At 53.5% G+C, this 22872-nt stretch overlaps 1 protein-coding gene across 9 annotated transcripts in view; it reads right to left on the bottom strand.

Moving 5' to 3' along the window:
- The window catches only part of KIFC3 (kinesin family member C3), a 54397-nt gene that overhangs the window by 17624 nt on the left and 13901 nt on the right, over positions 1 to 22872 (bottom strand). For 2 of the 9 annotated variants that reach the window (XM_055412657.2, XM_055412660.2), the window contains exons 1-5: positions 12133 to 12197; positions 11372 to 11579; positions 8666 to 8808; positions 4842 to 4980; positions 1714 to 1916 (exon numbers count right to left, since the gene is read on the bottom strand). In XM_055412657.2, coding sequence (XP_055268632.2) covers positions 1714 to 1916; positions 4842 to 4980; positions 8666 to 8808; positions 11372 to 11579; positions 12133 to 12183 — 744 coding nt within the window. In that variant the 5' untranslated portion in view covers positions 12184 to 12197. The other 7 variants (XM_055412661.2, XM_055412658.2, XM_055412662.2 and 4 more) reach the window with 7 other exon arrangements.

The following is a 22872-nucleotide window of genomic DNA, read 5'->3' as shown; positions in this document are numbered from 1 at the left end:
ACACCAGTAATACTGGTCATCTCACTAGCTACTGTTATTATGTCCATTTTACAGATGAGGACACTGAGGTGCAGAGTGGTAATTAACTAACCCAAGGTCACACAGCTGATGAGTAGTGCCAAAGTCAGGACATGGACAGGGCTCCAGGCCCTCAGCTCCACAGGGTCAGACCCTTCCAAGAGTGGGTCCTTCCAAGACCCTTCCAAGAGTTCAGAGACCTGAACCTTCAGGTGCATCTCCTGAGATACTTTTTCAGACAAGAGCTTGCAGGAATAAAATATGAGCCAAGACCGGGAACCATTCTGAATTCTCCAGATCATCCAGAGGAGTGGGGGTTGGGATAAGGGAAGGGGTCAGGACTTCCTGGAGAGCTGCTGCTCAAAGACACCAAAAAGGCTGAGATGCTTAACCCTCAACTTCCCATCTAAAAAGTAAGTCAATTTTGCTAATTAAAGGGGAAAAAAATGTTTCTTAAACATTCGTTTAGGGGCGTCCCTGGTAGCTCAGTGGTAAAGAACCTGCTTGCGATGCAGGAGACACAGGAGATGTGGGTTTGATCCCTGGGTTGGGAAGATCTCCTGGAGAAGGGCACAGCAACCCATTCCAGTATTCTTGCCTGGAGAATCCCAAGGACAGAGGTGTCTGGTTGGTTACCCCATGGGGGTCACAAAGAATCAGACACGACAGAGGAGACTTAGCATGCACGCACGCAAACATTTGTTTAAAGTCACAATAGGCCACGTATTATTTAATTTATATGAAATGTTCAGAACAGATAAATCCGTATAAACAGAAAGCAGGACACAGGACTTCTCTGGTGGTCCAGTGGTTAAGATTCCATGTTGCCAATGGAGAGGACACAGGTTTGACCCCTGGTCAGAGAACTAAGATCCCACATGCCATGCAGTGAGGCCAAAAGATTTTTTAAAAAGCCAGAAAGCTGGGCAGTGGTTGCCAGGGGTTGCGGGAAAGGGGACATGGGGAGTGACTTAATAGGTCTTTGAAGGGTGACAAAAATGTTCTAAAATTAGACAGCGGTGATGGCTGCATCATCACCCTAATATACTTAAGACCATACATTGTATACCTTAAAAGGATGAGTTCTATGGAATGTGAATTCTACCTCAGTGAACTTCTTCAAAAACCAAAACAAAACTTGTTTCAAAAGTGAAGTGCCCAGACAAACTAAACCAAGGGAAGTCGGGGAAGGGAGAGCTCTCCCCGCTACAGGTCCTGATCTCCCTGACAAAAGCATCTGGTAAGAGCCCTCACGCCCTCTGTATGCGCCCACCAGCAGAGACTTTGTTACTCTCCCAACTTTACACAAATGCAAGTGACAAATGTCTGTCCTCTCCTAGACTGCAGCCGCCACAGGCCAGGGCGTGCCTGTCCACCTGGGCGCCCCCACTGCTCAGCTGGACTCAGCACCAGCCTCAGAGCATAACATCCCTGCGCCTTCCTGCTCTGCCCACATCTACACATGCTGCCTGTCACTCATGGAGAGGCGGATCTGGCCACCTGGTAACCATGAGGAATGGCACGTGGAGGACCAGGCTGGGAGGCCCAGGCCTCCGTGTGTTCCCAAGCCAGGGGAGGAGACCCCATCTGTCCATTATGCGGGTGGCCTGGAGGGTCCCAGGTACCCTGGGCGACGTCCTCCGACCTGTTCCACAGTGGGCAGTGGCCTCAGCCCGTCCCACCCTCCCCAGATACCTGGTTCTGCAGCTGCGTGGACGTGGCTTGCTGCTCACTGTCGCGGACAGCCAGCCTCTCCCTCAGGGCCACCAGCTCCTCCTGCAGCTGGGCTTTCTCCTCCCGCAGCTGGGACATGGCCTCCACCATCCTATGTACCACGGGGGCGGCACCGGGCGACCCCGACAGGCTCGAGCACCTCCCGCTGCCAAAGGGCCGCCCACCTATGAGCAAAGTAGCGGCCGATCAGCGGGGCAGCAGAGGCCCCAGCCTGGCTGAGGACAAGGGGCCTGTCATGGAAGGATGGACCAGGGGGATGGGGAGTGGATGCAAGCAGAGGAGACAAAGGAGCTGGGCAAAGGCTGGGGCAGCAGCAGGGGTTAGTGGGTGTGGGTAGGTTAGTGCAGGGGCCTCCAGGGCCTGCCTTGGAGGAAGCCATTTTAGCGGGAAGTTTCTGGTGGGTAGAACTGCCTGGACCAGGAGTCAGGAAAGCAACTTCCACTCATTACTCCCCCAAAGCCTATGTTCTAGGTTTGATGGGCAATATCCTCTCCATGGCCAGCCTGCAGGGACCTGCAGTTGAAAAAGATGTGACTCTGGCAACCACTGTTGTCTCCCCAGAAAACATTATCCTTGGTGGAAAGTGATTTCTTTACACCCCAAACCTTCCCCAGAGTGGAGAAGAGAGGTGGGGGCTCGCCAGCCTGGCCCCTGCCCTCCGCAGGGAGTGGTCACCGCACAGAGAGAACAAGCGGAGGTGTGCGTGTGCAAGAACAAGGACACAGGATCAAATGCAGCAGCTCACAAGCAGGAACATCACCGAGCATGCTCCCAGGCACACCCCTGTGGGACTGAGTACAGGGACCACACAGGCAAGAGGGAGGGATAAATACTGGGGTGGGGGGGGGGTCTCCGCCTTCCACCATCCTGTCACCAGGAGCAGAAGAGACACAGACAGATGGACAAAAGGACAGAGACACAGAATCAAGGCCTGGGACCTGCTAATGGGGCCTGGCATGCCCACCACAGCCTGCTTTATGGCACCAAGAAGGACCACAGTCTCTGCAGGTGGGGAGCTGGCAAGGGGGTGGGGCAGTGGACAGAGGAGAGGCTGGAAGGGCAGGGATCTGCCTCCCGCCTTGGGCAGCCTAATCCGGGTCCTGGCCAAAGTCCGTGAGGCAGGACGAGGTGTCCAAGAGTGAGGCGTGAAGAGTTGCTGCAAGCCTCCACCCTCGCGGAGCACCGGGGCATCTGAGCTCCCCAACACCAGGTCCCAGAAGCTGCAGCCCTGTGTGGACAGGACGGCGGGGGGAGGGGGGGACCCCAGCCTCCAGAAACAAAGTCATCTGCACCTGAAGTCACACAGCCCAGCTTTGACCCACGGGAAGGTGACAAGTGTGTTCAATGAGACAGCAGAGAAGCTGAAATGCCAGCCTGGCTCTTGGACTAAGTGGGAACGTGGGGCACAGATGGCACTGGTTCCAGGCTGGACAGGACAGCTCAGCACTGGGCCCAGGAGGGGTGGACAGTGAGAAGCCATCCACTCTCGAAGAAGCAGGCCCTGCACACACAGACTCTCTTTCCCTTCCTCCCAACCCCAAGGGTTGGCTCTGACTCAAGGCCTTCTGGAGAGCCAGAATGGGGGCCAACACTGGTTGGCCAGGGGACTCTGGCCATGCGGCCCGCATGTGACATAGCATGCGTGTCACACACAGCTGGCCAGGCTTCTGCTCTCTGTTCTAGAGAGCGCGAGGTCAGACGGATGCTTCCAGGCCAGCACCCGGAGCTGCCATAGACAGCATGTGACCAGCACGGCCCTGTGCCCTCTGCAGACTGCCGTGGGGTGGCAGGAAACACTCTCAACTCTAGGTCCAAGAGCTGGCACTGCCACTTCAGAGCCGGGTGGGAGGATCGCTCTGGGGCTTCCCTCTGAAACAGGGACAATGGCAACTTGTCCAAAGAGGCAACCTTGGGCAGGCACCTGAAACCCATGAGGGGTGCGCAGGTGTGTGGCCCAGCAAGCCTGGAATAGCCCTCCTTGCTGGAACATGGCTCATCTCACCCTCAGCCCACAGCCGGGGGACTTCATCCTAACCTTGGCATGGTGCCCATGTGCCAGGGGAGCTGCAAGGGGCCTGGAGAGCATTTACTGGGGAGGAAAAGACCTTGAGGAAACTAACAGAGAACAGCAGAGGAGGGAGAGATGCAATTAAAGGAGAACTTACAAGGGAGCTGAGGGACCACTGCACCATCATAGTAGGTCAGCTGTCCATCCTCATTCTCAGAAGACAGTTTCTTTCTCTGAGACCTTGCCTGGACACTGCCCCTCAAGGGCACCCAGGCTCGGGGAAGCTCAGCCCCGAACCCACAAACAAGAGTCAGACCTCTGGATTGGCTGGACATTGCCCCCACTTTCACAGCCTGGCCAGACCCCAACACCCGGCCCCAGATGAGTGCCGGGCCCAGACAGGTGAAGGAGGCCCTGGATCAACCTCAGAGAAGCGGGTGGCTCCTTCCACCTTGCAAGTTCAGACACAAACCAATCTCTGGTGACAGGAGGCAGCAAACAGAAAGGCCAGCTCCTTTCCCCACTCACTCTTGGCCTTCCCCTCGGGCTTCTTGAGAATGCCCTTCCCCAACAGCTGCTGGGCTCTGGGTTCCTGCTGGGGAACTCCACAAAGGGGGCCCACAGAATCTTCCAGAACTGTCAGCCTCGCCAGAAAAGACTGGAGCCACCAGCTCCTCTTTCCCAGCCTCGACACGGCAGAGCGAATCCCCGTCCTAGGGCCTCTGGGTCCCTGATGGACCCACGGATACACAAGAGGAGGGGGCCGGGCCTCTCTCTGCAGGCAGTGGCGTCTTTGCGGCTGCCACCCTCGTCCTGCTTTTGACAGACACTGGGGAAAAGACAAAAAAGCAGGGAAATTCAACCCCAGCGTGTGCTAGCCAAAGCTGCTTATCACTGGCTGGCGCCCAGTGGCACCAGGAAGAGGGCGTCCCTGGAGTCAGGATGGGCAGGCTGGGGTCTCCAAGTTCCATGTCAAGGCGGCCACTCCAGGAGAGAAGGACAGTGTCTGGGGACAAGAGCCTCCCCTCTGACATCAGCGTTAGCCAGGGCTCTGCCAGGTGGGTGGGCAGGCTTCCTTTACCTGTTTTCTCTACATTCATGGCGCCACCAGCTTCCTGGGCCTCCCGGTCCCTCCTGGGGGCCGGCGCCTGCCTCTTCAGGGGCTTCTCTTCTTTCGTCCCCTGACTCTTGCTCTCGCACCCCTTGTCCCGCAGGGCCTGCTGCCAAGACACAATCAGAATCCTCACATGAAGAGGGGGGATTGCAGTGGGGAGGGGACCCCCGTGGAGCCTGAGGATGGCGCATGCTCCCGGAGCTGGTGAGGCCCCCAGACCCAGCCGGTCCACCCCTCACTGTGTGGGTGGATGGGAACAAGGAGGCCCGAAGTCCGGAAGAAAATGCACCCAGATCTCACAGCGAGAGGGAGCAGTGCATTCCCCTGGCCCTCATCGGCAGCCGGCCCTCAGGACCAGCAAACGAGGTTCCTGGGCATCTAGAAATCCTCAAGTGAAGTTCAGCTGGCTGACCTGTGAGCCCTGAGTCACCAGTGCAGTGGTGACCCTCGTCCCACCATTCACAGGCCTGTCCAGCCCCACCAGGCACATGGCAATCTCAGGGCAACAACCCCCACCTGTGATGTCAGCTGCCCCCATACCCCTTCATATGGCACCCAGTCTGGGACTGCCAAGGAGGGGGCACACGGGTCCACACGAGCAGGGCAAGGCCATGGTGCACATGCAGGCATGGCTACCCGGGATCATGAGCCCTTGTCTCCAGGTTAAGGAGGAATTAGGCAAAGAAGGCTGGAGGAGAAGAGACCAGAGAACTGGCGGGGAGATGAGGCAAGAGGCAGAAGGAGCCTTTCAACCAGAGAAAATCACATGCAACTCGCACAAGACGACAGGTAAGGTGTGAACAGAACCACAGGTAAGATGTAATCCCATTTAAGGATGACGGAAATAAGAGGCTTTCCCCTCCCTCTCCAAATCTGGTTTCCTCTGGAGGTTGGGTGATGGTACAGGGGCATCATCTAAATTTGGGGGATGGGCTTCCTTGGTGGCTCAGTGGTAAAGAATCCACCTGCCAATGCAGGAGATGTGGGCTCAATCCCTGAATCGGGAAGATCCCCTGGAGGAGGATATGGCAACCCACTTCAGTATTCTTGCCTGGAGAATCCCATGGACGGAGGAGCCTGGCAGCAAAGAGTCGGACATGACTGAGCAACTGAGCACACATGCAAACTTTGGGGAAATCAAAAGAAACTTGTTGCAAGAGAAAATGAGGCGAAAGGAAAGGCTTTATGTTGCAATCTGAACCTTTCTGGCATTTGCATTTTTAACCTCGTAAGCATCTGTGGTGTTCTGCTTTGTTATCTTTGATAACAGAAGCTATCCAGAATGGGAGATTACAGGCACTTTTTGGTGTGTCTTTGTGCCAACCTTATTCAAAACAAAAAGACAATTGCTATGTTTAAAAAATATTCCAAGTCTACAGTCAGAAAGGCCTGGGTGTGAAGTCTGACTCAGGTGAGCTGTGTGACCATGGGCAAGTTACTTAACCCTCCCTGAAGCTTCATCATCCCATTCTTAAAACAGAAACTCCACTTTCTACTCCAGAAGGAACGGTCGTGAGCATGTCTCGTATTTAGGAAAATTCCCTCCGACTTAATTTTATCCCCACCCTCTGACCAACTGCCACACCAGCACGAGCAGCCTTGTCACTGGCGGCAGCAACGGCGGCAGCTGGAAGTTTCCATTTGCCGTCCAGAGCAAAGGTTACACTATTTCTGGCCCGTTGGCCAAGCCACAGGAAGGGCAGACAGGCCCCTGGGGGTTGGGAATTTCTGCAGCCTCCAAAGGGAGCGAATCGGGTTTTAACTGCTTGAGAAGCTGGTGGAGGAGGTCACCAAGCCCACCAGGTCACTTCACTGGGTCTGGGTCCCTGTTTGAACCTCACACCCCATGTCGAGCGAAGCTCCTATAAACATAATAAAGCTTCACCAGCCCAGAAGAACACGCATGTGGAAACTGGCGGCTGGCAGCAGCATCTCACATCCTCAGTAGATCTGCTGACCCCAGGACTCAGCAGCAACCACAACCCAACAGCCCATAATCAAAATTCAAGAACAGAGCCTCCACCCAACTCAAGGCTGCCCGTTTCTGACCACCTCCCGATTTAACTACCAACGGCTTGAGTCCGATTTAAAAAAAAAAAAATGGTTCTCCAGTATTTTTTAACTGTTCCTGCACCAGACCTGCATTTCTAGCAGAACTTACAGGTTAAAAAAAACCAAAACGGACCATTCGGTTCCATCTTCAGATGAACCACACCAGAGGGGATGAGAGAAACCAGGAAGCCCAAGACTGTCTCTGAAGCAACAAGCAAGGGGTTCATGTTCAGATCAGGACTTGAAGCCACACGCTCAAATGGCACCTATCTCCCGCACCCACCCTGCCCTCCATCTGCCTGGGTCCCTTCAAGGTAGCCCCTGTCACACACAATCTTTCTTGGGGGCAACACCTTGACAACACCTCCAGATAACTCTGATCCTTCATCCTCAGCCATTATGTCAATGTTTGCCCATCCTGGCCTCTCTGCTAGACTGCCGGGTCTATTTCTCTTCTTGACTGTGTGCCAGCACAGTCTTCTAACACAGAGTAGGCACTTGCAAAAATATCTGTTAACAGATGCGTCCATTTAAAAAATTACAAGGACTTCCCTGGCAGTCCAGTGGTTAAGACTGTACTTCCAGTGCAAAGGTCTCAGGTTCAACCCCTGGTCAGGGAACTAAGATCCAACATGTTGTGTGGTGCAGCAAAAATAAAACTGCAGAGTCTGTGCTATCCTGAAATTGCTCAAAGTTTTAGGTGCATGAATTCATAGGTATTTGTTTAAGGAGCTCTTTGCAATCAGAAACAATACAGATCAGTGAGATAAGCCCTGAAGCAGAATATTATGAAGCAGTTTAAAAGAATGAGGTAGTTCTCTATATACTGATACGCATGAAGAAATCACCAAAACTTACTGTTGAGGGAAAGAGCTAGTCAAAGAATAGAAGGCAAAAATAAAGAATAAAAACTGTATAAACACAATCAAGTAGTTGTATAGAAAAGATAAATTAATAGTGGATTTCTCAAAGACACAGGACCACAGGAGACATTCAGTTTCTAAATATTAGATACCACATGTGTGAGTTCTTTATACCATTTTTAAAGTTCATCATGTTCAGATCCCAGCTTGCTGTGTGACCAGTAGCAAATCACTTAACCTCTCTGAGCCTCCTTTACTTCATCCATAAAACAGTAACCGTGTCTTGGACTGATGTGAGATATATAATATATGCCACAACGCCTGGGATAAAGCCAGCGTTCAGTAAATATCATTATTGCTATCAAGACGTCTTCATTCTACAACCAAATACTATACATATAAATGTAAAGTCAGTCTTTTGAGAGCCCCGTGATAACTGACTTGCAGTGACAACTGCAAGAGAAAAGAAATCAAGTTTTGGTAAAGTCCTCACTTTAAATGAGGAAATTTAAGTATCGCTGCCCCCATGGACTCATATGCCCCAGTGGGAATAAACAGCTCCCCTAAAAACCTGCCCATCTTCCTAATAGCTTCTCACTGAAGGCCCCACATTTCCCACTTTAACACTTCAGTCAGGGCGTGGCTGAGAAGCTCCTGTCATCTCCTGTGAGATTTCCCGCCAGATAACCTAATAAAGCAAATTGCCCCACGCAGGCAGGCTCCCAGTGGGTGTGCTATGAGGAGCTTGGCAGGAGGCGTGAGACCCGTCTCCTTCGTGGCCTCCTTCCCCAGAGGAGGCCAATGGCTGGTATTCAAAGGGCCACGGCACACCTGCCCGGCTAGACACCTGGCTTTTCTGACAGCCCCCGGACTTACCTGCAGGGTCAGGTAGAGCCTGTGGGGGCTCCCGGGGCCAGCCCAGTCCACGCTGAGGGCTCGGCACTGAGCCAGGGCCGGGCGAGCTGCACTTCGGGCGCCCGAGTCCTCGTCACCGCCGGCCGGGCTGTCTTTTCCACGCCCTGTCCCAGGACAGAGGAGACAGGTGAGACGCCGGACACTGGTTGGAAGCTGCTGGCCGGGGATCAGTGGCCAGGGCTGAGGCTTAGCTCCCCTTTCACACACTCAAGGCGGCCCAGGCACTGCCAGGAGGGACTCACACGCCCTCACATGTCTGCCCGGCACGGAGGGAAGGCCTGGCACTGAGCAGGGGCTGCGCTCTTTCTTCACCACAAACTGCCCAGGGATCCTCTGCAGGAGGTCGCCCAAGAGCCCCCCCCCACCCCGGAGGTGGGGGCTTCCCCTCCCTCCACAGTGGCCTTAGGGCTGGCACGTGCCCACCAGCAACCCTCTACAGAGGGCAGCAGAAGGAAGCCGACGCCACCCCGGCTGTGCTAATCCTCACAGGAGGTACACCCCGGGGCCGTGACCTCATTACCAACGCTGCCTCTAGGTGGCAATTTCTCCCCTGCCTTCATAAAGACCAACCCCACACTGGGTGGCCTGGTCCCCGCGGCCTTCAAGAGCACATCCAGGACCAGTTAAAGCACATCCTCTCGAGTCTCTGACACGTCACCTTCCTCACCGGATGGCAGAAGAGGGCTGACTGTGGCTTCAATACCCCATTCACCCCTAATCCCCAGCCCTCCACCATAGCTTGTGGAGCTGGACGGGATGGGAGAGAGGACTCGACTCAAGGGGCAAACTGCAGAGCTCCCAACCTGGGGAGCTATCACATCCTGACTGCCAGCACTGGACCAAGTGCTTTCCAGGCCTTATTTCCCTTCCCGATCCTCAGTTTCCTTGTCAATACCATGGGCATTAAGAACCAACTTCAGTCACATGATGAGGATTAAATGGGGTGACACATGTAAAGTGCTCACACAGAAGGTAGTCATCAATGCAGACCAACAGCTCCTTACAACAACCCTGAGAGGTGTGAACCGGAGGCCCAGAAGGGTTAATAATATGCCCAGGGTCACAAGAAGCCAGTGTTCCAATCCCATGTGCTAACCCACCTTCTGCTTGCTTTCCCTTCTCAAAGTGGCAGTAAGTGGGGGGCGGGGGTGGGTGGGTGGGTAGAGGGGCCTAGGGACACCCATACTGGCTGAAACTCTACCCAGTGGCAGGCACCATGCTTAGCATTTCACTCACAGGATTTCATCAGACCTTTGTCTTAAATTTTAAAAGTGGATAAAAGTCTGTATGGTCACATAAGCCTCATAATACTAATTTAAGAGATCTATATGCGCATGCAGGACTGGAAGGAACTATATAAAGTGTTTGGCGACAAGCTTCTAGGTGAGTCTTCTTTTTTATACCTTTCTATGTTTTTTTTTTTTAGTTTTCCAAGATAACATGTTTTTGTTTTTCAATTTTTGCTTTCTTTTTTTTTTTTTAAACCAGAAAAGCAATACTATTCATTCATATTACAGTCTTAATCCTTTGGACAATCTTGCAGGGTAGAGATCATCTTCAGCTCCTTCCAGACAACTGGGGCCACCTGATTCAAGAGGCCAAGCTTTCCCAGGAAGACTCCAGGGTCAACATCAGCCTCACTGGCCCCAAAGATGAGACCGTGGAGGGCAGCGCTTTGGCTGCCACTGTTGGTACAAGTGAGGTGGGAGAGAGGGAACTGGAGCTTGCTATGTGCCCTCTCTGGGCCTCGGTTTTCCCTTCTGTACATGGAGGGGCTTGGCCTTATGTCCCAGAAGGGCTCTGCTAACTCAGACAGGCTGGCCCTCTACAGCCCTCTCCCAGTAGGTCAGGAGCAGTCAGACAGCAAACTCCTGAAGGTCCCCTGCCTGAAGACACACCCCCTTCCCCCACACTTCCAGGACGACCTGCCCAAGCCAAGGCTGGCAGACACCCACGGGGCAGCTCCCCAGGCCTGATGATCTAGCCCCCACCGGGAATCACAGAAGCCGCCCACTTCTTGATGTTGGCAGCGCCAGGGGACATGACCCAGAAAGGAGAGCCAGTGTTGACAGCTCCCCCAGGGGCAGGGAGGGCCCAGACTCAGGGACTCCCTCACTGCCCACCTGCTGTCAGGGCCACCTTGGATGGCACCTAAAAGGAGCGCATGGCACCCACCCTCTGCCAGGCCACGCTCGAGAGCAGCCTTTCCTCCACTCCGCGCCACCCGCCGGCGAGCCCCAGCGGGATCAAGTGTCGGCACGGCGCAGGGCGCCGGGCAGCTCTGCACCTACCTTGTTTACCAGCTGCGGGCAGAAACCGGGGCGAGACCACTTGTGCTCGGCCGAGGACGGGCGGATCACAGAGCCACAGCGACCCGGCCGGCCAGGGAGCGCGTGGCTGTCCGCCGCGTTCCCCGCTCTGCGCTACAGACTGCGTTAACGTTTAACTCGGCGTCGCGGGCCGGTCTTTACAGACGGGCGGGCGCGGGGCAGGAGTGCCCAGCGAAATTGACGCCCTGACTCCACGCCCGGCTCGCGGGCTGCCGGTACCCTGTAATTACCTGACAGCTCTGACTGAGTCTAGGAACTTGCGAGAAACCCCGGTCTCATCGCTGGTATCTGGAGGAAGGAAGGGAAATAAAGAGGCATTTTAAAAATGCGGACTCACCAGTTCTCAACCTCCCCGGGCCGGTGTGTGGGAAAGGGCGGGCGGCCGGGCTGGCTGGGGCGGGGCGAGCCATCCCCGGCTCGGGCTCCCCGGCCCGGCCCACTCGCCACAGGCCGCGCAGCGAGGGCGTGGCTCCCAGGTTCCACGTCCTGCGAGACGGGACCATGGCCCGGCGGGGCTTAGTAGCCTCCTCCGGGCGCCGGGCAGCCTGCAGAGAGAGCAAGAAAACCGAGATTGAAGCCCGCTGGCCGGCACCTTACCCCGCCTCAACCCCAAGCAGATCGGAGCCTGCCATCTGCAAGGGTCCAAAGACCTGTTAACCCAAAGCCCCAATTCCAATGTCCTCCAAGGACCCCCCTGGGCTCACGCGATGAAACAGGGCCTAGCACCATTTCAGGGTGCTCATTAAGGAGAAGGGAGGCTCAGAGGTGGGCAAGGAGCCCACCAGCTGCATCTGCAGCACAGTGTGGAGACCCCACATCTCAGCCCCTCCGCTCGGAGCCTGGCAGCACACAGACAGGGCACAGCCCCACATGGAGGCACCGCCAGGAACTCCAACAGCATCTCCATGAACCTATTACGAAAGGACCCTGACTGTGGCCCTGACAAGTCAGGCTTATATACATCAAAATTCTCTTTAAATCAGCTCATTCATGTCTTCAACTAGCCCTTATGCTGTACTACAACTGGCAGACATCCTGCTAGGACTCGAAAATACAAAGATTCATTCATTCTTCATTTAGTAATTATTTACCCAGTACCTGCTGTGTGCCAGGCACCTGCCTGGGGTCCTCTTTGATCAGCAGAGACATGGCCTCAAAGCTCCCTGTCAGGAGGGAGGTAAACACTTCAACAAACCTTCACAATCAGAACAGGAGGTAAGGAAGCTCCAGGTGGTATGGAGAATGGGGCTGGGGGTGGGGAACACTGGTCTGGGTAGAAAGCCCCATAGGGCCCTTATGCACTGAGCAAATGAACAGGACAGACTCCATTTACTTCGCAAGTCATCATGGAACACCTATTGCGTTCAAAGCAACACTGAAGGCATTTAAGGTGATACACCAAGCTACAGTCCCAGACTCAGACAATAAGTGATGCCATGTTTGAAAGAAGCCAAGTCAGCTCAGAGAGGTAATGTAGAGTTTGCTTTGGGTTTAAAATGGAGTTGGAGGCACCCAAGGATTTCCTAATGATGCCACCTGGGCTAGAGACCACTCTCCCCATCCCTCGCTGCACTGACTGCTTTCTATCAGGCAGTAAAGCTATCTAAACAGTGTCCATCCCCCCTGACCCTCTACAGTTCCCCAGGGTGAGTCCCACAGCACCCAGCCTGGAGCAGCAGCTACATCCACACCAAACAGCTGGCGAAGGCTTGCTGGGTGAATGCCTTGATAGGAATGCACACAAAAGCCTGAACTGAAGCTTGGGAGACAGCAGGGCTAGAGATGGAATCACTGAGTTGTGAGGCTGATGGGGGTCACCATGCCATAGGTGAGGATCCAGTCGTCAAAGGTAGTGCAAGATGAAAGGCCATCAGGGAGGACAGAGGTGACTCTGAGTGGGAAGGAAAGCTGGAGAAGGAAGGTCAGAGGTAGCAGAAGCAAAAGACAGGTGCAGAGTCCTCAGAGGTGATCGGGAGTGAGTGAGAAGGAGAGGACGGTCAATTACCAGGGAGCCATGCCACAGAGAGATCAAATTGGAAGAACGGTCAATGGAGCAGAGCGGAGGACAGACCTGGGAAGGTCTAAGGTGGGCTGGGGGTGGCTAGAGGAAGCTGCCACTTCCTTCTCTTTGGAGAAGTTGGCTAGGATGGGAAGGAGAGGATGTGGAATTTAGAACAGGAGAGATCTGCACATGCTGGGTCAACAGAGGAACAGAAGCAACGGAAGCATCGAGAGGCAAGAGAAGGAAGAGCCCAAGGATGGGTGGCCTGAGGCTGGCGGAGCTGAGCCCTGGAGGAATGCCAGGCTCTTGGCTAGGGAGTCCTGGTCTCTGCCTTCCTTGATTAAGGACGACACCTTGGAGGAGGAGTCTCCTGGGTGCCCTCTCCCTGGCAGGGGGTCAGGACTGCAGGCCAAAGGGCAGAATGGACGTTAATCCTGCCTGTGGGCAGCTCCGCTGAGGAAATGGAGATGGACCAGTTGTGGAGCGGAGGGAACTGGGATACGTAGCCAGACGTCCCCTTCTCCAGGCTATTCAGCACAGAGCTTGGCACACAATCAGCCCTGAGGATCAGCTGCCCAGTGGGTAAAGAAAGAGGGAGCGAGACAGGCTCCACCTGCATGCTGAGCTGCTGGAAGGTGAGACGGCAAAGGGCACTGAAGGCCGATTCCACGGTTGAGGGAGAAGACTTCCACGTGCCTCTGTGCTTAGTTGTCTTGGACTCTGTGCAACCCTTTGGCCTGTAGCCCGCCAGGCTCCTCTGTCCATGGGAATTCTCCAGGCAAGAATACTGGAGTGGGTTACCATTTCTTTCTCCAGGGGATCATCCCAACCCAGGGATCGAACCTGCGTCTCCTGCATTGCAGGCAGATTCTATATGCGCTGAGCCATCAGGGAAGCCCCGAAAAGACTTTTAAGGACATCAACTAAGCCTGAGGGGCAGGGACAGAAGGACACGTTATTTCTTGGCTTTCAGGAAGGGAAGTTGGGAGGCAGGAAGATATCAGGAAGAAAGAGGAAGGGTGTGTGCAAGATCCTGAAGAGGAAAAAGCAGCTGAATTTAGCAGTCTGTGGATGTGAGAGTCAAAAGCATCAAGGACTTTCAAACAGCCCAAGACTGGAGACTCAAAAACCCCGTCATAGGACAGGGTGATGGGGGCACAGCGTGATTATGACCAAAAGCTAGTTCAGAGCCCGGCTGTGCCACTTAGTAGATGTGCAACCCTGAGAGAATGACTTTATCTCTAAGCCTCAGTATCTCCATCTTTGAAATGGGAGAACTCTACCTTAATATGGTTGGTATAAAGTTTGGACAATACATATACACAACATCAAGAACAATACTGACATATACAAAGAACCCTCCCCCCACCAAATTTTATTTTTCAGTGACCTATATCCAGCGGTGGTGAACGCAGGGGGCGGGCTGCCGGAGAGCCCCATCGGCCTAGGTTTAGGCCAGGGTGGCAGAGGTGCAGCTCCCTTCCCCCAGACCAGGGTTTCTGCAATGATTGGGGGACAGACTTGACAATTGCCCAGAGACCACTGCCCAGGAAACATAGCCTCTGTCTCCCTGGGAGAAGGGGCAGAAGGTCTGGGAGGGTGGACAGGGGCTGGACCTCCCCTGTGCACAGTCACACGTCCTGGTTCGCAGCTCAACCCAGATTTCAAAGCCTCTGTTCCTTGGTGCCCAGAAGGAAAGCAGAACTCATTACCCCCACATCCGTCAAGTCCAGTCACTGCAAATACAGGGCCCCATTCTCAGACTGTATTCTTCGCAAATGACTCTCTGGCCAAGGAGACGGCTACTTTTATCAAGGGCATGGGGAACAGCCTGGGCCAGCAGAGTTGCTCGCTCAGCCTCAGGCTGACAGAAAGCCAGAGAAGGCAAAAGGCCAGGTGTGGCCAGGACCCCCAACCTTGAGACAAATGTGTGTGTGTGTGTAGGGGGGACTAGTGACAAATGGTACTTGGGAATTTAAATACAGCTTTATCTTTAAAATCTGCCAGGACCAGGCCCTTCACTGCGCCAGAGTTCCGCTCTAACTCACAACAGGGGCTGACAGAGGTGGCTTGGGCTGGCCCTCCCAGCTGGGAACCCCTCCCCACCAGGCTGCAGCTGTCAAAGGCTCAATTTCCCCACTGTCCAGGGGGACGCCAGCCCAGGCCCTCCTTCCTAACCTGCGGCTAGCCCACCCCATCCCGGCCCTGAGAAGGGGCAAGTCAACTGCCCAGGGGACCTACGCGGTGGGAGGGCACTAAACTGCAGCGTTCAAGGGAGCCTGGCGGACCGGGGACCTCGGCCCGGGGAGGGGGCGGCGCTGACCGGCACGCGGTTCCCCGGCAATCTCCGGCTTTCCCGGGCCATTGAAATCGGAAAGGGGGTCCCGAGGCTGCTGGCATTCCAGGGGACATGTCGCCCCCATGCTCTGATCGGCTCCGGCTGGACAGCGCGGGGGGCGGGGGCGGGATAGCGCAGGGCTGGGTCTCCCGGGCCCGGCCCCCCCCGCGCCCCACCTCGGGACTGGGCAGGGGGATCCCGGACGCGACACCCCGAACGACGGGCTGGGCGGAACCCGAGCGCCCAGCCCTCCCTCTTCCCGCCCGAGCCCCGGACTCACCGGCCTGGCGGAGGCACGATCCCGGCGTCGCCGCAGCGCCCGGGGCTCGGCCCGGCCCGGCCCGCCGGCGGGAGGCAGCTCCACGCCACCGCCTCCTGGGCCCGCCCCGCTCCCGCCCCGCTCCGGCCCCTCCCGCGCACTTTCCACAGGAAATGATTAACTCGGGCCGCGGCGCGTTCCCATGGCAACCGGCTCAGACCCCGGCGGGGGGCGGCGGCGCGCGCGCGCGCTCCCGCGTGCACACACACAGAGACTCACACTCTCGCGCGGGGCCGCCCGCTCCGCTCAGACCTTTCTTCTGGGTCTGCCGGCGCTCCGCACACACCCGTGCACACGTGCGCGCTCACCCCAGACGCAGACGCGCCGTCCTACGTGCTCACATACAATACACGCGGCTCTCACAGGTTTGCACACGCGCTCTAGTGAGTCCACATGAACACATTCACAGTTCTCACACACATCCCAACGTTCGTTCCTACGTGCATGCTTTTGCACTTAAACTGACGTTCTCATCCACACCTCAAACCGTAGTACAAAACCTGCACACACTAGTTACCAGTAACACACAATTCTCACAAGTGCTCCCTTGCCACCCTTCACAGTTTCTCACAAACTGTAGAAGACTTTTTTTTTAAACTTTCTAGCACACACACTCTAGCTAGTATGTGCACACTGCACATTCTCACACACTTCCAGTGTGCACTCACATTCCTGTACGGAGTTCAGACTTTCCTCCTTGCTTTCCCACAAATACTGCACACGCCTCTTCACATACTCTTGAACGCTTCCTCACGTTCCACACAGCAACTTTCCTATGTTGTTAACCCCAGTACAGACTTTCATGGGCTTCCCTGGTGGCTCAGCTGGTGAAGAATCCACCTGCCAATGCGGGAGGCTTGGGTTCGATCCCAGGTCCAGCAAGAAACCCTGGAGGAGGAAATGGCAACCCACTCCAGTATTCTTGCCTGGGAAACCCGGACAGAGGAGCCTGGCAGGCTACACTCCATGAGGTTGCAAAAGAGTCGGACTTGACTTAGCAACTAAACAACACACGCTTTAGTGAGCACACGTGCATATGCATGCACTGTCACACACCAGCACACGCATTTTCACTCGTACATTCTCACTAGCTTTAGTAGGAGTGCACAGGCCAGGTTGCCTCCCTAGCCAGGGCACCACCTGCTGCCCCCTGCTCCTCCCTGACCCTGATCCGCTCTTATACCCGCCTCAAGACATAAACATCTTGCAGAGCAGGGAACTTGTTTGGGATTTTTTAAGGTAAAATATTCCTTTAATCTCCAGTGAAAACGCATTCAGAATGCCGGCTCGGAGCAGACAGCAGCTCCTGGTGTAGACCCAGACGGCCTTCCTCAGAGGATGTCCCAGAAGAAGCTGGGGGAGTCAGGGAGCCTGCCAGCCGAGGAGAGCCAGCTGACCCGGAGGAGCCACTCTGTTCTTTGTCCCTCAAACAGAGGCGGCATTTTATTCCAGAGTCAGCAGCAATATTCCCCCTCCAGGGTGCGGAAGGAGGAGAGAGCAAAGAAATTCAGGAGCCAGTCCAGTGCAGGCTGATGGTTCCTGCAGATAATCCCAGGAGGGTGGGTGCTCTGCCTCTTCCTGTTTAACAGGAGGGGAGGATGACCTGACTGGAGGGGGGCTTGCAGCTCCAGGTGGGTTCTGTCTCATGTTGCTGAGCAGGCACTGGGCTGGTGATCAAGAATCCCAACCAGAAGCAGAGCCAAGGTCCTGGGCCGCAGATGGTCCTGGATGCCAGACCAGGACACTCACAACCCCTCTACTGAAAATGGGTTCATGTGTTTTATCTTCTCACTGAGATGTCCCACTGCAGGCCCAATAAGGGATGCCTGTCACTCTTCTGGTTTTTGTTTTTATATTTTTGTCAAAGCCACAGGCATGGGGGATTCCAGTTTCCAGACCGAGAATCAAACCTGCGTGCCCTGCATTGGCAGTGCGGAGTCTTAACCACTGGACCACAAGGGAAGTCCCGAGTCGCTCTTCTGGAATGGTTTCCTAGAGAGTTAGATTTCTAGCTAAGAACCCCAGATAACCCTTCCAATGGGAAAGCAGGTCATAATTTGAGAGGCACTTTCTCTCTGACTGCCCTGCAGATAGCAGTGGTCAGGGGGACTGCAAGGTCAAATGAAGACAAATTATCTCTAGATCCTTGACCAAGTATCTCCTTTCATTATAGACCCTAATGTTTGACTGGGGAGAGGGATGGGGTGGGAGAGTTTGTCTTTCCAAGTCCTGATACAGAACCGGAGGCCTTGTCTTACGTACAGCTGGCACGTTGACATTAACTGCAGGTTCCTTCCGACAAAGCCAAAGCCAGATTTTTAAATTAATAATAACATTTATTGTTCGTTTCCTCTGATTACAAAAGTAATAGATGTTCATTGTAACCATAATCCCACCCACTAGAGATAAGTGCTGCCAACATTTTAGTACAGTCTTTTTCCTCTATGCACATAATAGCTACCATTTATCATAGTTATCACTGTGCCAGGCACTGCGCTGAGCTCTTTAAAAACAAGATCTCATTTAACCCCAAACACCCTATGAGGTGGGTACCATCATAGCCCCCATTTTCAGGAGGGGAAACTGAGCCTCCTAAAGTTCATTGACAAACCTGGTGTATGCTACTGCTGAGATATGAACCCAATAGGGGTGTGGGTGTGTGTGTGTGTGTGTGTACATGTTGTTGTTGTTCGGTCGTCAAGCTGTGTTTCACTCCTTGCAACCCCACGGACTGTAGCCTTCCAGGGTCCTCTGTCCATGGGATTCTCCAGGCAAGAATACTGGAGTGGGTTGCTATTTCCTTTTCCAGGAGATCTTCCTGACCCAGGGATTGAACCTATGTCTCCTGCATTGGAAGGTGGATTCTTTACCACTGAACCACCAGGAAAGCCTGTATATATATACATATACACAAGCGTATAGTACAACCATATGTATATAGGTGCTGGAGTTTACTAAGTTCAAAGCACCAGTGAAGGAAAAAGAAAATTGAGATGGTTGAGGAAGCATTTGCCAAATTCCAGTAAAACTCTGTCTTGAAATGAGAAACCAAATTGCTTTATGATTGCTCGAGTTTAGTTTAAGGTTGCACAATGTCAGAAACTACAGACCAGTGACTTCGGGGTATATTTCTATCCCAGAAACTTCACTGATGGTTTGATACAGAGGCTGCCAATTCTCCCCAGCCACACAGAAAGTAAAACTTGGCCACCCCGATGCTGAGGTCCTGAGCCCATGAGTGAGGACTCTTGGGTTCAGCCTACCTGCCTCCTGGCAGAGGCATAGATGTCCCTGGGAGGGCCACAAGAATGCAGTGGCCAGAAGCTGAAGCTCCAATACTTTGACCACCTGATGCAAAGGGCCGACTCTGGAAAAGACCCTGATGCTGGGAATGATTGAAGGCAAAAGGAGAAGAGGGCAGCAGAGGATGAGATGGTTAGATGGCATCACCAACTCAATGGGACATGAGTTTGAGGAAACTCCAGGAGATGGTGAAGGACAGGAAGCCTGGCATACTGAGTCCATGGGGTCACAAAGAGTTGGGCATGACTGAGTGCCTGAACAATGGAACACTGCAGGCTCATATCCACATTGACCCATCCTCCAGGAGAGAGGGGGGAACACCATTGTTGTTCAAAGAGTCTGAAAGCCCTTAACTCTCAGGCACCCATATGAGAGGTAGTCAAGGGCTCAAGGGGGTTCTTCTGCATAGAGGGCAGCAAAGAGTGTGTGATAATAAGCCAGTTCTGTTTAATCTGATTCTTGTAGCAATCAGAGTAGAGAGCACCTAAGACGATTTTCCAGTTCGAATGACTTTAGTTGAGACTCAGCCACCTTCGGGCCTTTGCAGTGCTGTTCTCTAGAGGCCTCTCTTCTCACCTCATTCCTGCCAGCCTCCACCCACCTTCACCTGGGCAGCTCCTGTTTCTCCTTCAAGCTTAGAGGTCACCTTCCTTGACCCTACCAGGCACTACCATACCCTGACTGCTCACTCCCCTGCAGCATCCCCCATGCCTGATTGTAAAGGTCTCTCCTGTCTACACCATCATCTCCTTGAGCTCAGGACTCCTTCCTAACTTGATTACGGGGAAGGCCTCTGCTACAGACTCTGCTCCAACAGGCAGTAGGTGCCTGGCATCACATCAGGTAAATAAAGAACTAGATCACACAGGGATCACAGAGGGAAAGAACAGGGTGCGCTAAACATGTGTGAACAGACTTTCTTCCCATGTAAATAACATAAAGGACTTAATGAGATATACACTGCTATATTAAACATGGATAACCAACAAGAGTGATCGAAAGATTGAAGGCAGAAGGAGAAAAGGATGATAGAGGATGAGATGGTTGGATGGGATCACCGATTCAATGGACATCAGTTTGAGCAGACTCCAGGAGGTGGTGACGGACAGAGAAGCCTGGCATGCTGCAGTCCATGGGATCTTAAAGAGTCGAACATGACTTGGTGATTGAACAGCAACCGAGGACCTACTGTACAGCACAGGGAACTCTGCTCAGTGTTATGTGGCAACCTGGATGGGAGAGGGGTTTGAGGGAGAATGGATACATGTATATGTATAGCTGGGTCCCTTCGCTGTTCACCTGAAACTGTCACAACACTACCTGTTAATTGGCTATACCCCAATACAGAAGAAAAAGTTGAAAGAGAAAAGGAAGTAAGTGAAAGGATCCTTAGGGAATCATTCCAATGTGGTCAGTTAGGAGCCCCCTGCCCCTGTGAAAAGTGTGATAGGTACATGTTCCTGTAACAAACAGCTTCTTGAAGTCAGAGGGTACCTCCTGGAGCTGAGTCACACAGTAAGTAATTCTGACTCAATTAGCTGCTGTTTTGAAGCCATTCCAGTAGCCTTGATACAGCCCATCATGGACAGTGCAGAACGAGCTTGGAGGATCCTGGGAGGGCTCAGGCAGGGCTCTGCACCCAGCCCTGCAAGTGCGAATTTGACTTCTCACCAGCAGCAGGACTCAAGCCTTTGATCTCTGAGCATACTTGGGGGTTGGCCCTTTGTGGGGGTAGGGGGGTGCTGGCCTTTGATTCACACCTCCCAGCTCTGAGGAAGTCACGCTTCTCAGTGGACGTGAAGGGGTGGGGTCTTAGATGACCCCGGGGCTGGACTGTTAATCCTGACTCTCCTCTGTCACAGGCTCAGCTCCTGTGAGCACTCAGTACTCATCAGGTATTTGAACAAATGGTCGCCACCTCTCCCCTCTCCCCTCTCCCCTTCGTGCTCCCTCTGTGCACCTCCTCCTTCTAAAAGCTGTATTAACGAGGGAAACCTTGCTCCCACTTCCAAAGGACTCTGCTGGGAATCAAGGCAACCTTCCCCCCAGACCACTTTTGCTCTAAAATATTTAGACAGTGACTGACCTGCTGCATTTGCCAAGGAAGTTCTGCTCAGTAGTGCTTCCCAGCTCCCAGGTGAGGGGAACCTGAAGCCTCTTGATGATCTGAGAGAGAATTTGGCAGACAGCCCCCTCCTAGCATTCCAGGGCAGAAAGAAAACAGAGGGTTTTTTTCCCCTTATCATTTCCTGTAGTCTAAAAAATGAGAGGAATGCAGACGTTAAGGAGATATGTTCTTAACTATACCAGGTAATGAAGAGATGGAGGAAGGGTGACCGAGGGAGATGAGCCCTGCCCCCACGGCCTCCCTCTGAGTCAGCCCTTCCCTGGGATCGTGCAGAAGCCCTGGGTTTCCTCTCCCTAAAAGCTCCCTCCCTGGCTCTCTTCTTGCTCCTAAATTGTTCTCTCTCCTTGTTCTAAGCCAAGACATGCATTATTCACATCATCCCTGCTTTTTTTTTTCAACTTCCCCATTCATTTTTCCCCATCTGCTGCAAATTCTAGGTTGCTGGGGTGGGGGTTTGTTTTTTAACTTCAATTTTTATTTTTTCCTGCACAAATGTAGTAGAAATCAAGAGAGGACAAATCACCCGTGCCCCCAAATCCCACCACTCTTCACTTATTGTCATTGGCCCAGATTTTCTTTCTGGTGAAAGTGTAACAGTGTTAGACGCTCAGTCGTGTCTGACTCTGCATGACCCCGTGGACCATAGCCCTCCAGGCTCTTGTATCCAGGCAAGACTACTGGAGTGGGTAGCCATTCCCTTCTCCGGGGGATCTTCCGGATCCAGGAGTCGAACCCGGGTCTCCTACATTGCAGGCAGATTCTTTACTGTCTGAGCCACCAGGGAAGCACAGAACACAGTTAAGTTTCAAAAGACATTATTTCTGTAGTAAGGGGAGGCAGTAGAGAGCAGTGGTTAAAACTAGGTTTGCTTGTCAGGTGGTTGGGAGTCTGAACTCTGGCTCCACCAGTTCTCCTGTGCCTCAGTTTCCTCCTGTGACAAGGTAATTATCTCATTGGGCTGCTGTGAGAAGTAAATAAGAGCAAACACGTTACACCCAGAGCCCGGCATCTGGAGCACCAGCTGTGGTTACAGTGGGAGGCAGACCGTGGAGACAGTTTTCTACTTTGCCTTTTTCTCACGTTATATCATAGAACAAGGGATTTTCCAAGTGACTTTTTCCTACTAAGGTCTACCCTTTTCTGAACTGCAGAACCAAGACAGGATGAGGCCCAGGGCCCGTTCAACCTTAGGCTTGCACGGTGTGGGGTACACCTAGCACCCTGTAAAAATGACTGAAAGGAATAAGCATTTCAAATGGCTGCATAATATACCTCTGAATGGCTCTGCCAGCACTGAACTGGCCATTCCATGGAATCAGATATGTGAGTAGCTCCCATTTTTACACATTTATAAACAGCATTGCTGTGACATCTCCCTACACACAGCCTGTTCATTCCCTGGGGACAGGGTAGGAGACAGGGCAGGGGGAATGGGGTTGTTAATTTCATAAAATCCGAATAAAGAGTCTGATCATTTTTTTTTTACACTTTCTAAACATGTTGCCAGATTGCCATCAGATGAGCTCTACCAAATTTACACTTTACACTGTTGCTGGCAGCATTTTAGACGAGAGCTACTTTTTGTACTAATTTACAGTTTTTCTCTTGGATCTGGAATTCTCGCCTGGGCTGGTTCCCCTGTGAGGCATGAGGCACATAAAACGTCTGAGCGATGGCTGTCAGGGAGGGGAGTGTCTGGTTCCTTTGCTGGGTTTCTGTCTGCTGGGCTGGCCCAGGCCCGGCCGAGA

This window comes from Moschus berezovskii, chromosome 22 (genome assembly GCF_049115385.1).
Source record: "Moschus berezovskii isolate FMDL1 chromosome 22, NW_MosBer_1.0, whole genome shotgun sequence".
Classification (NCBI taxonomy): domain Eukaryota; kingdom Metazoa; phylum Chordata; class Mammalia; order Artiodactyla; family Moschidae; genus Moschus; species Moschus berezovskii.
This window is presented reverse-complemented; position numbering and strand designations above follow the sequence as displayed.